At 39.1% G+C, this 13,829-nt stretch overlaps 1 protein-coding gene across 3 annotated transcripts in view; it reads right to left on the minus strand.

The window, feature by feature from the left end:
* jmjd1cb (jumonji domain containing 1Cb) overlaps positions 1-13,829 on the minus strand; it is a 212,389-nt gene that overhangs the window by 47,495 nt on the left and 151,065 nt on the right. For all 3 annotated transcript variants that reach the window (XM_061967130.1, XM_061967129.1, XM_061967131.2), the window contains one exon: positions 10,190-10,303. In XM_061967130.1, coding sequence (XP_061823114.1) covers positions 10,190-10,303 — 114 coding nt within the window. The remainder of the gene's footprint in view (positions 1-10,189; positions 10,304-13,829) is intronic.

Below are 13,829 nucleotides of genomic sequence, written 5' to 3' on the forward strand. Positions count from 1 at the left end.
GAGCAGTTTCAAAATGGTTCGTAAAACATAATCCATACAGAATTTTGACCAAAAACACACCATTACATGTTACGTAAACAGGGAGTAATGGTGTGCATGTTGTAATGCTGCATAACTAAACAGTAGTACTGCTGTTGTTATTGTTTCATGCTGCTTAGCATTACTGAGGAAGTTCCATCCATCCATTTTCTACCGCTTAATCCCTTTGGGGTCGCGGGGGGGCGTTGGAGCCTATCTCAGCTACAAACGGGCGGAAGGCGGGGTACACCCTGGACAAGTCGCCACCTCATCGCAGGGCCTACTGAGGAAGTTAACATTACTAATTAGTAGAGTCAGACACACAATGTGTGTATAAATTTACAATACCAAAAGAAGAATGGATTCTATACAGGAAAGTGAGCTGGGTTTAGTTTTTCAAGCAAATGCAACTTCACGACTGTGTTGCCCCGCCGGACCGTAACACCAGACACTTGCAGTACTTCCTGCTGGTCAATGTCCCCACAATTTATGATTGTTCAGTAATTTATAGAATTTAGCCACAAGGCTAGTAATTTTGTACATACACCTCTGTCCAGCCTGCTCAATGCAATATGTCTAAATCAATAAGTTGACAATAATAATGAAAAGAATGACATGTACACATCAAAGTTAACTTTTTTTTTTTGGAAGTAGGTTTTAAGTTTTAAGTTTGTTTCTGTCAGTTGTTTAGAGTATCTTTCGCTATCCGTTCCACAATTTTAAATGGGAAATGTTTTATTGAAGTATGAACAAAGGTCAATCATTGTACCATAATAAGACATCAAACAGTTTTGATGGTCAAGCGGTTGACTCGCCTGACTTCTGATGCGGGCGTGTGTGTGAATATGAGTGTGAAAGGTTATCTGTCTCTCTATGTGCCCTGTGATTGACTGACAACCAATCCAGAGTGTCGCCCGCCTTTTGCCTAAAGTCAGCTGGGACAGCTTCCAACTTCCCGTGACCCTGAACAAGATAATAGATGTAACATGGACTATGGATTATACAGTTTTAGTGATACTGACAAATATAAACATCACATTCTGGATCATAGTAGCTCTATTTCAACATTCCAAGGCATAATGGTAACCACAACAAAGCAAAATATAGTTGGCAGTGTCAAAATACAATATTCCATCAAAAATGTTCCAATATTTTTTGTGTGCAATCTGTTACAATGTAGTGGCAAAGCAGAGGAATGTAAATAAGTGGAGGTGTGCTGCTGCTTTAAGTTTCCTCTCACCGTCCATTCAGCTGTTGCAGTAAATGAATGATCTACATTCATGCATTAATAGATCACTTGTGCTTGCTCAGCTAGAAACGTGAACAGTACATATTCAACGCAGGCACCAGAGCACACAACAAATGCTCTGGGGTCTAATTTATAACTTTGCGTACACACAATTTGAGATATGAAAGTTGCGTAAGCCACTTTTTACGCAAGCGTTCCAACATGTGACCAATAGAAGAGGTATGAATGAATTCAGTTTATGTAGTATGTCATAGTCAGTTCCATCCATGCCATACATGTAGTACATAATATACATACATATCTCCAGAGAACAATCCAGTCCTCAATAACAATCCATCTATTCATCCATGGATTAGCCAAATGTATTTGTAAAGTTACGCAGCAATATTTTCCGCAGTAGTCGTGACATATTGTTGGCATTACTCTGCTAAAATGTCTAGTTTGACCGCACGGACCGCCATCGAAATAATTATATATAATAATATATAATGTAATATATATCGCATAGGCCTACTTTGATGGCAAGCCAAGGCCAACAGTAAAATTACCGCCACATTTCGTTCAGCATAACTCCATGTTGCATCCAACCTGCCACACTGCACTCTCTTCCATTAACGCACATCACCATCTTTCAGTGCAGAGTGCAATTCTGTGAACCAACCCACGTTACACAAAAACCATGTTGTGCATAAATCATATAGCCTACTACCATGTCAATACACAAAGTAGAAAATCCATCCATCCATCCATTTCCTACTGCTTTTTCCCTTTTGAGGTCAGGGGGGTGCTAGAGCCTATCTGAGCTGCATTCGGTTGGAAGGCGGGGTACACCCTGGACAAGTCGCCACCTCATCACAGGGCCAACACAGATAGACAACATTCACACTCACATTCACAACCTAGGGCCAATTTTAGTGTTGCCAATCAACCTATCCCCAGGTGCATGTTTTTGGAGGTGGGAGGAAGCCGGAGTACCCAGAGGGAACCCACGCAGTCACGGGGAGAACATGCAAACTCCACACAGAAAGATCCCGAGCCCGGGATTGAACTCAGGACCTTCGTGTTGTGAGGAAAATCATTACATGTAATAGAATAGAATAGAAAGTACTTTATTGATCCCTGGGGGAAATTCAGCACCACAGTTCGCTCACAATAGACAATAATAATAATAAATAATATAATATATATAATATATTATATATAATATATAATATATGAATAATATAAATATATTCTACATATATTCTACTTTTAAGTGCAGACAAGAAGGAACATATGTATTATACAGTCTGATGGCTGTCGGTATGAAGGACCTCATGTGTCGTTCCGTGTTGCATTTTGGGAGTCTGAGCCTTCCACTGAACGTGCTCATTCTCTCCACAAGGTCCGAGTGTAGTGGGTGGGAGATGTTGTCCATAATGCATTATATTGTGCCAAGCAAATACCACCCCATATGTGTTTGATGCACATACAGTATCAGAAACCGCAATTAGCTGTGCTAATGTTGGAACCCATTTCCTCGGCGTATCGGCATATAGAGAACGAAATAGGCACTGACACAAACCATATCCACATAGGTTTTTGTCGAAAATATTGTCTGTAGCGCTGGCGGGAATGTCGCAAAGCCTATTTTGATGCGTCTTTTTTGTCAACGATGAGTGAAAATAGAAGCATATTTACGTTCAAACACACACTAAATCCTCTCACACTGTATTTTAAAGGCAGCAAAGCAGTGTTATTGAGCTTTGCAAATGACAGTGCACAGCCATGACTCATCAAAGGAGTACAAGTCTCTGTTTGAGCCGTATACACGCATATGCTGAGTGGAGATTTGGAACTCTACACCTTGGCCAGTGTTTGCAAAAGTCTGCGTTTTTAAGGACAGAAGTGTGAGTTTGGGTGTGGACAAGAGGCCTAAACGCAGAGATAAGTATGCGTTTATTAAGTATCTGTGTTCATGTGGACATGGCCTGAGACAAAAACTTTTCTTTGTGGTAAGTGCTAGAGCGTGTTTATATTTTGCCATTCTTCTGAGGTTATACCTCACATCTCTTTCTATGAATAAACTTTGAATATTTGCAGGCAATTGATAACTTCTTGCTTTAAACATGATAAGCCCTGTCAAATATTCTACTAAATCAGGAATTTTTTAACAGTTTTGCCCTTAAAAATAAGCTATTTGTGTGCTCCCTGAACCCGACATTATGGATAATTCCAACTGCCCGTTTGTGTAAAATTGTTAAGGGATGTGTGTTGGTTTTATAGTTATTTCCCAAAACTTCTGCACAATAACTTAAGTAACGATAAATGAGTAAATACTATAGTTGCTGGAGGGATTTTCCATTGAGCTCTTGTGCTTTTTTTTGCCAGCACTGCGTTGCTTCTTGATCATTTCAAATAAATGTATTTTATATGTGCTTTCCAATTACATTTTTCATCAATTATTACTCTGAGGAATTTACTTTGCTTAACTCGCAGGAGGTTAACTGACAATTTAACCATTAAAAAATGTAAATAGCTCACAAACTGGTTTCTTGGTTTCATATCAAGGATATTTTCCAGGTGACGGTTCATCAAGTGGCTTGTTATTCTTATTCCACATTGTAGATGTTGCGGTGTGCAGTGTTTTTTTTTTGCATGTCCGCGCTCCCACATGAGGAGTTACACCAAAAGGAAATAACTGCTTGTCTATTCATTCGTCGGACCGACGAGAGACTCAAACGTCATGCAATTCCACTGTTGTTTTTGCGTTCAGCGTAAAACGAAAATATGTCCATACCTCTGATTTAAACTTCGCAGGAGGTTCTACGCTCTACTCGCCCGCACTGTACAAGAGATCATGAGAGATGTAGTTTACTTCTCAGACCAGTCCATTTAAAGTAGCAGTAGAGTGGAAAAACAAGTTGACTGTGTCTGCTTAATTGTGTTTCATTGTATCCATTAAACCATGTCCAATCGTATTTACAATGCACAATGTATGTGAAAAACACAGTTTAACATCACAAAATGGCACAAATTTAGTCAGCCATTTTGAATATTCCACTCCGAATACCTTCGACTATTTCCGGAGATTGACGTCACAATGGGAACGCTTCTGCACTCTGACCATATTATCAGATCAGTCATACTGGAAATACGCTAAAATTAGACAGATGTGCTGTCTATAATTCACAATCTCTAAATAAGACATGAACACATGTTGGATTTTTTTGCATTCTAAATCGTAAATAAATACAGAAAAGTCCGCTAACAATGTAGTCAATTGGGGCTCTCTATATTGCCTACAAAATCCGCCAACAATATTCTTTAAACATATCATGTTATGTTATGTTATGTTATTTTCATTTATTATGCGCTCCCCAACCAACTGTTACATCAGCCCGGGGCGCAGCCCGAGTGGAGAAACAAAAAAAACAAAAAAAAAACAGAAACAGAGACTGAGACACACAAAGGAATCTAAACTAAACATTTAAGACTCACAATGAACACATAAATCAAAAGTCATCTGCTGTAAAGAGGTGAGTTTTAAGCTGTGCTCTAAAAGATTCCAGAGTGGTGGCGGACTTAATATTCAGAGGGAGCTTATTCCATAGCCTAGGTGCCATCACTGAGAAAGCACGGTCTCCCTTTGTCACTAGGTTTGACCGTGGGACCTTCAGGGTCATCTGGTTGTCCGATCTAAGGCAACGACCAAGCCTGGAGCTGGTGGGTTGGTCCAGGAGATCTTTAATGTAAGCTGGGGCGAGACCATTGAGCGCTTTGAAGACATACGTGACTATCTTAATTTTCACTCTGCGCTTCACTGGGAGCCAGTGAAGGGAGGAGAGGATTCATGACATGAATATTAACCAAATGTGATGTTGTTATTATAAGCGCTAACGCAAACCAACTATTTCTTAGCGGCGCAATGATACAGACAGCTAAGTAGCCCTCTGCTGCCTTTACTGTGAGCCGGCAGCGATGTCCTGCTGCTCCTTCATCAAATGCATCTCGGCTCGTCAAAGTTATTTTAGATTATAAATCATGCCTCTCATCTGGATAATAAGAGGATTTAGCCTGGACACTAGAAGTTGTTCACCTGTAACATTCAGTTCATACCCGGAGATGGAGACAAACACACACAACCGAAGACAGTGTCTGCAGGAAGACTTCCTTGTTAATACTTTATGTGCATCATGATTAATTGTTCATCTAAACGGGACGATATGGACGTCCTTTCAGTCGTCATCGAAGTAAGAGCAGACATTGTACAGTAAGATAACATTTTATTATGTTTGTAGTTTCTATTTCTTGTTTAGCACTTAGCAATACTGCTACATGATGCTATAGTGTTTCACTAAAGCTGGATTTGTTTAGCAGAGCTTCTAAATCTTGTAGCTCAACCTCCTTATATTTAGGATCAACAATATAAGGTTCTGAATCATAATTTTGCCCAAAGTAATTGTCCTTTGCTCTCACAAAGTTTGCAAGATTTGCATTGTTTTTGATGGGGAAGGAATCTGTGGTCCCTAACTCTACGTCACGCGATGACGTGTCTGGCTTCCTCATCATCTCTCAAAATGGCTCGAGAATCTCCGTGAGATTGATACTATTTGGATCATATCTATTTATTTGAAAACTTTGGAAGTCTTTTGGTGTCATAAATCAGATATATCCTCCCACCTCCAAAGACATGCACCTGGGGATAGGTTGATTGGCAACACTAAATTGGCCCTAGTGTGTGAATGTGAGTGTGAATGTTGTCTGTCTATCTGTGTTGGCCCTGTGATGAGGTGGCGACTTGTCCAGGGTGTACCCCGCCTTCCCCCCGATTGTCGCTGAGATAGGCTCCAGCGCCCCCCGCAACCCCGAAGGGAATAAGCGGTAGAAAATGGATGGATGGATGATAATAGCTTCAATATAGAGGCCACTTGTTTTGCAACTCTACTGGTGCTTTAATAGCGCCAGAAAAACTACATTGACAGAAGTACTCCAAGTTCTCGTTTGATACGGTCAATACAATGCATCCAAAAAGCATTCACGGTGCATCACTTTTCCGCATTTTATTTTGTTAAAGCCTTGTTCCAAAATGGAATATATTCATTTTTGTCATCAAAATTCTACACACAATAGCCCATAGCATATTTAAGTTTAGCATATTAAGAATATGTATTTTACGTATGTCCGTTATTCACGGTCGTTCGCCATTAGTGATAATCTACTGCATATCATGTTTACCTTTTAACACTCCAACATTAGAATGCAATGATTTGCATATGATCAGCGCAATTGATTATGCTTCCATTTGTTTTTGATCAACAAGCTTACTTACATGCATATTCCTTTAATCATTGCTTTGCATTGGTTGAAAGTAGGTGTGTAGAAGGAATATGAGGAAGGCATGTGCCGCGCATTTCCAGAAAGAGTTTAATGGATAAAAGTTGTGTGCAGGTGTGGGGACTCTTAGACTGTACCTTATTGGTTTTATTTGAGGAAACCAGTTATATTGTTATATTGAAATGTGTTTAGATGTTAAACGCGAGACAGACTTTTATTGCTAACATTGTTGCTGGTAGTGTAGTAACTGATTGAAAACAGCTGTTTGAAACAGAGGGTGGAAAAAAAGATATAGTGGAGACGCAGAGCCTAGAGTGTGTGTGTGTGTGTGTGTGTGTGTGTGTGTGTGTGTGTGTGTGTGTGTGTGTGTGTGTGTGTGTGTGTGTGTGTGTGTGTGTGTGTGGTTGGTTATAATGTTGAGTCAGCAGTAAGAGTTTGTATTTTCTACCTCCTGTCCATTTGCTCGCACCATGTACACGCTCGCAAGCACTCACATTCGTCCATTGCTAAATCACCCATCCCCACACAGTGCTGCCTATTCTACTAGAGACCTTTGAACCCACCAGAGCTGTGAAAACAGTCCTACTCACACTCACTCGCTCTGTCAGACACACGCACGCACATACACACACACACACACACACACACACACACACACACACACACACACACACACACACACACACACACACACACACACACACACACACACACACACACACACACACACACACACAGCAATGAAACTGTGGCTACTCCCTTCTCTGTTTTTCCAGTTGGTCAGGAAGACTGGAGGGAGGAAGACGAGGGAGGGGGCTACAATCTGTTTGGCATAAACTGTACAATGAAGTCACTGTTAAGTGGGCCAACCTCGCCTGCTGCTTAAGTTTGTGTGTGTGTGTGTGTGTGTGTGTGTGTGTGTGTGTGTGTGTGTGTGTGTGTGTGTGTGTGTGTGTGTGTGTGTGTGTTGTGACAGGAAGAGAGTGAGCCTCCCACCTTCCACAATTTCATGTTCCTGCGGTCACTGCTGATGTGGGGAATTTGGGGGGAGGTTCATAATTTTGATTGGGAGACTCAAAAACAATGTTAAAACATCATAGATCAAGAATCCAAATTAGGTTACGGACAATTAGGGAGGGACTTAAAATGTATAACCGTGATATGTATTGCAGACTTTTGCAGTAACGCTATACTGTATATCACAAAACAGTATATTATTTGGCTTATAAATGAAAATAGAACTATTTTAAAACCGGTTACAAATGTGGGTGTCAATCCAATACTGACAAGTTTCAGGGGTGAGAATTGGCCATATTAATACCGATACTTCAAATGTTCAATATCATAGAACAATAACAATTTTGACGAATTACAATCAGACAAAAACGCAATATGGCGGTAAAAATATCAATAAAATATATGAATGATTTCCTTATTCCCTTCTATAACATGCATTATGGGGCAAAATAAAGAAAATAGAGCAAACTAACTCAACAAAAACTAATATTTCTTACTCCTTACATTTTTACCCTTAAAGCCCTTCTGTGTACAAGGGCTTGTTCCCCAAGTTATAAAATTAAATTAAAAAAAATACAAAACAGAAAAAAACAAGATTTTGTGAAAAAGAGTAGTATTGACCATATACTTATACTAGTTTGGCACTATTACTATAGATTTATACTGATCTGCCCATACCCGTTTACCTTCTAGACCTCATCCTTAGCGGTTAGCATTGTTTCTTGTATGGTGTGTGTAGCATATTTAGCTATTCCTTGTCCTCCAGTGATAACTTTATTTGCCACCATGGAGGCAAAGATCAGCAATTCAGAAGCAGGTTCAAACTGTAGAGGGGACATTAGCTAAGCTCACGAGCTAAGGCGTTACATTGCGTTGAGGGCCCATTCGTTGCAGCTTGTCGCTGTCAAATTTGCGGGACAAGATAGAATGTGTTATCAACATGCATGATCACGATATTGCGAAACATTAAAATCTCTATCGTTGGCCAAATTTCCAAATGCTGTTTATTTTGTATATTGTCTACATAACGCAACATTAATAGGCCATTTTAGAGAAAATAGCAATCATTACCAACTGGTAAACAAAGGTTGGACTGGTAGTAACATTTCAATTATATTTTAAGTTTGGGTTGTGTGGCGTTGAAAATAATATTGTGCTTTTTAGTTACACAGTGTGTTCGTGTCCTATAATAAAATGGGACAGGGCACTAGGGGGATACACTGCAGATATTACACTGCACCAGTCAATGCCAAGGGCAAAAACACAGCAACATTCCTAAAGCACTTTTATAAACAGCTTGCTCGTAGCGCAGCAGTGGCACACCTAAACATCATATATTATATGTACAAGACGCCCAACTTTGACATAAATGTGTAAAGGCTAATCCATCAATATACAATAAGGCAAATCTTACTGTGAAAATGTACTGGGACATGTGTCCATTACACCAACTGAAAATGAAATGCTTTTTTTTTTTAACAAATATAAAAACTCAGGACTAGCAAACACCAATACTGGATGAAGGGGGCCTAATAACAATGTCTGTTACAGCTCATCTAATAATGTTGTTATTGTTAATATTCTATTGTTAGTTACATTTGTGTGAATTTAAGTTGGAAAGTTGTTATAATCTGTAATAATAATAATAATAATAATAATAACAATAAACAGTTGGGAAGACTATGTCTCCCGGCTGGCCTGAGAACGCCTCGGGATCCCCCGGGAAGAGCTGGACAAAGTGGCTGGGGAGAGGGAAGTCTGGGCTTCCCTGCTTAGGCTGCTGCCCCCGCGACCCGACCTCGGATAAGCGGAAGAAGATGGCTGGATGGATGGTGTTTGTTAATATTGTAACAAATGTAATGTAACAAATATTATATTTTTACATTACAAACTTTTAGCTCAAATAAAAATAAATATGTGATTGACTTATGATTTCGTAGCAAGTTATTGTAAAAATGACAACAGATTTTTACGGTAAAAAAATTATTGCGATTCAGGTGCCGGAGTTTTACCGTAAAAAGACTGTGGTACCACTTTTCCATTTACAGTAATATGCTGTAAAAAAAAAAAAAAAAAAAAAAAAAACACCATAAATTATACGATAAAATTCTGCCGACTAAGAGCTGCTCGTCTATGGATTTTTTTTTCACGAAGTACGTAAAAAAAAAATACAATGATCATATGCATAGGCAATTGTGTACTAATGTCACTAGGTGAATCCTTATACATTTATATTCATATATTATTCATTGTAACAATTGGCCCTCCAAAGGCAGCCATAACTGCGATGTGGCCCTCATTGAAAATAACCTTGACACCCCTGTAAAGTTGAGGTCAAGGCTCAGCATGGGACGTTCAAGTTCTCAAACTTTAAACATCACTGACTTATTTTGTTCATTGTGGGACAGTCATACTGAAACACAACGTGTCTCTCTTAAACCTATTTAGATATTTATTGGTATCCTTAAGTATTACGTTTCAAAATGAGTCCCAGTTTAGTATGTAGGTTGTTGGGTTTTTTTGCATTTCCATTGTAGAACTCTGTGAAGTGTATAACAATATTGTATCTGGTGCATTCTTAATAATTACCTGGTATGGTTGGTAGGCTGACTGATCAGACAGAAAGTCCAGCTGTCGGTCTAATAAGAATTCCACCGCTGTTACTGATGACAACAGGCTTTTCCCCACCACTGGTTTAAAGGCCTGCACACAAACACATAACATTTAGTCAGCAATGACACAACAAAACCAGTAGCAGCAGTATTATGAGTACACAATGTTACTGTAGTCAGTGACAAAGTCACTGGGAAATACATGTATGTTTTGTGGAAATTGATGACAGAGCATCAAACATTATAAGACTACCATAAAATCAAAAAGAAAAGAAAAACTCACATATGGAGAAAAGTACAGCAAGATGAAGGGTAAAGGAGAATGAACCAAAATGTTTCTTTTGTGATAAATAAATTAAAGGCGTAAGTCTGACAGTTCAAAGGCAGTACACTGTACTTTGATGCTGCATATTTAATACACACACATACTCTCACAAAGTCCATCCATCAGAAAGAAAAGAGCAGAATAATCTCCAGTTTCTCTCCACATCTATGCATGTTGTTCTAAATTTGTTCTACATTTGGTATTTTTCATCAATGTATCTCTCTTTGGCACTACATAAGTAGAACATCATGTCATGTATTTGAGTGCAAGTAGGAAGGGTGGGTGATGCTATGATTTATGGTTACACAACAAGGTCAGTCAGATGGAGATGAGAGGTGGGAAACATGACCACTGTAACCACGCCTTCAAACACCCACATGAGTATCAGGCTGTGTCATACTGTGCGAGCAGGAATAACATGGAGGTTGTGTTTGTGTCTGTGACTCTACTTTTGTCTGTCAAGGGATGTACAGTATTTCAAGCTAATAACTACATATTTTATTTGGTAGCACCTATAGTATTGATAAAAATGTCAAGAAGCAATAATGCATGCAGTAATGCTTTAATCTGAAGGTGCCTGAATTATTTCATGATTTAATCAGTAATGTGCTCAGTTCACCTAATATCTCATGACTGGTGATATTACATTTGCCAATGGTTTATTATTTCACCAAAGACACACTAGTGCAGGGGTCGGGAACCTTTTTGGCTGAGAGAGCAATGAAAGCCAAATATTTTAAAACGTATTTCCGTGAGAGCCATATAATATTCTTTAACACTGAATACAACTAAATGTGTGCATTTTTAAGTAAGACCAACATTTATAGAGCACCCTATTTTTAGGACTATAAGTCGCAGTTTTTTTCATAGTTTGGCCGGGGGTGCGACTTATACTCAGGAACGACTTATGTGTGAAATTATTAACACATTACCGTAAAATATCAAATAAAATTATTTAGCTCATTCACGTAAGAGACTAGACGTATAACATTTCATGGGATTTAGCGATTAGGAGTGACAGATTGTTTGGTAAACGTATAGCATGTTCTATATGTTATAGTTATTAGAATGATTCTTACCATAATATGTTACGTTAACATACCAGGCACGTTCTCAGTTGGTTATTTATACGTCATATAACGTACACTTATTCAACCTGTTGTTCACTATTCTTTATTAATTTTAAATTGCCTTTCAAATGTCTATTCTTGGTGTTGGGTTTTATCAAATAAATTTCGTCAAAAAATGCGACTTATACTCCAGTGCGACTTATATGTTTTTTCCCTTCTTTATTATGCATTTTCGGCCGGTGCGACTTATACTGCGGAGCGACTTATACTCCGAAAAATACAGTATAATAAGTCTCTTTTTCTTTTTAATAACAGTTATTCTGAAGGTAACCAATAATAAATAAAATACTTCTTACCATTAATGCGACTTATGGTGCTGTATGGTTTTGCTGATGGCTTTGTAGTCTGGTTGATACGTGGTTATTTTTAACACTGTGATTACCAGCGGAATTATTAATTACTTATCGTGTTAAGCAATGTCAGCTAGGATTTATCAGCGAGCCAGATGCAGTCATCAAAAGAGCCACATCTGGCTCTAGAACCATAGGTTCCCTACCCCTGCACTAGTGTATCACATTTTGGACAAAGAAGCAGATTGTGCCAATAATCCACTCGAAGACTATGGTTTTGAGTTTTAGTTGGCAATAATAGAGAAAAGAAACACAATGCTGTTCTTTAACTTTGCTTTGTTCACAGCTAAGCTTAACAGAGCGGTATTATATTGGGTTCTATCTTTTGTTTATAGGAAGTGACATTGAGCCTTTGTTCACATGTGGGGCAGTAATTGTTGTCTTTCTAAATAGCTGGCTCGTTTGAAAACCCAAGACCGGCCGAACTGTGGCTCCATGACACGAGGCTGACGTGTCACAGTCTGGATATCTGAGTTTGAATCTCATACGGAACACTGTGTGGTTTGCATGTTTTCCCTGGGCAGCGTGAGACTGAATGATTGTTTGTCCAGGGTGTACCCTGCCTGTTGCCAAGCCAAAGTCAGCGAGGATAAGATACCCGCAAACCCTGAAGACTAGTGGTATAGAACATAAATGGATGGATAGGTGGATCTTCAAGACCAGATATCAACATGACCAGAGAAAAGTAAAAGTAAGCTTTCTGCAGATAGCGTGAAGCCACAACTCTGCTAAGTAACACTTTTGCAATAATTATCAAAGTAAACAATGCTTCCTGCATCAATCAGCAAGTGCGTACTCTCACGTTTGTAAGCATCGTCTTAAGACACAAGTATGTCTCACACCGAACCATTCTACCACTGTTGTGTAAATTACTTCTAAATATGGGACTGTCTGAAACTTGACATATCTTGCTGTCTCCTGGAAGTCTTTGTTTGACCGTAGCTGTTTTTATAAATGTGTATGTGTTTGTTCTTCATGTCAAAAGTGTGAATATTTAAACAGATTGGAAAGAAAAACTTAATTTAAAAAAAAAAAGAAAAGAAAAAAAAAAAAAAGATTAAGAGTAATTAAAGTGAAATGAAGCCATAAGATGAAAAAATAATAAAACAAATGCAACACTGCACAGTGCACACCAAAAGGTTGACAAAAAGTAAAAGTTTCTCCACGTTTTTATTGTTATGAAAGATCCTAACACACCAAATATAATCCATGAGTGTTTATTGTGCCGTCTTTATATCAGATAATTTACTTATATCTGTTAGTTTCAGACTTATCATATGAATTTATATAGCAACCTTTAAAAGGACTCAATAACACAGTATATCCCTCACATTTCAGAAACAACTTTTTCGTGTCTTCTTAGGTACAAATAAACATTGACACAAGAGTATCCATCCATCCATTTTCTACCGCTTATTCCCTTTGGGGTCGCGGGGGCGCTGGAGCCTACCTCAGCTACAATCGGGCGGAAGGCGGGGTACACCCTGGACAAGTCGCCACCTCATCATAGGGCCAACACAGATAGACAGACAACATTCACACTCACATTCACACACTAGGGCCCATTTAGTGTTGCCAATCAACCTATCCCCAGGTGCATGTCTTTGGAGGTGGGAGGAAGCCGGAGTACCCGGAGGGAACCCACGCAGTCACGGGGAGAACATGCAAACTCCACACAGAAATATCCCGAGCCCGGGATTGAACCCAAGACTACTCAGGATCTTCGTATTGTGAGGCAGACGCACTAACCCCTCTCCACCGTGCTGCCCCAAGAGTAGTCACCATAAAACTTGTATAGCTTTATAGGTTTAC

This window comes from Nerophis lumbriciformis, linkage group LG11 (assembly GCF_033978685.3).
Source record: "Nerophis lumbriciformis linkage group LG11, RoL_Nlum_v2.1, whole genome shotgun sequence".
NCBI classification, from domain to species: Eukaryota; Metazoa; Chordata; class Actinopteri; order Syngnathiformes; family Syngnathidae; genus Nerophis; species Nerophis lumbriciformis.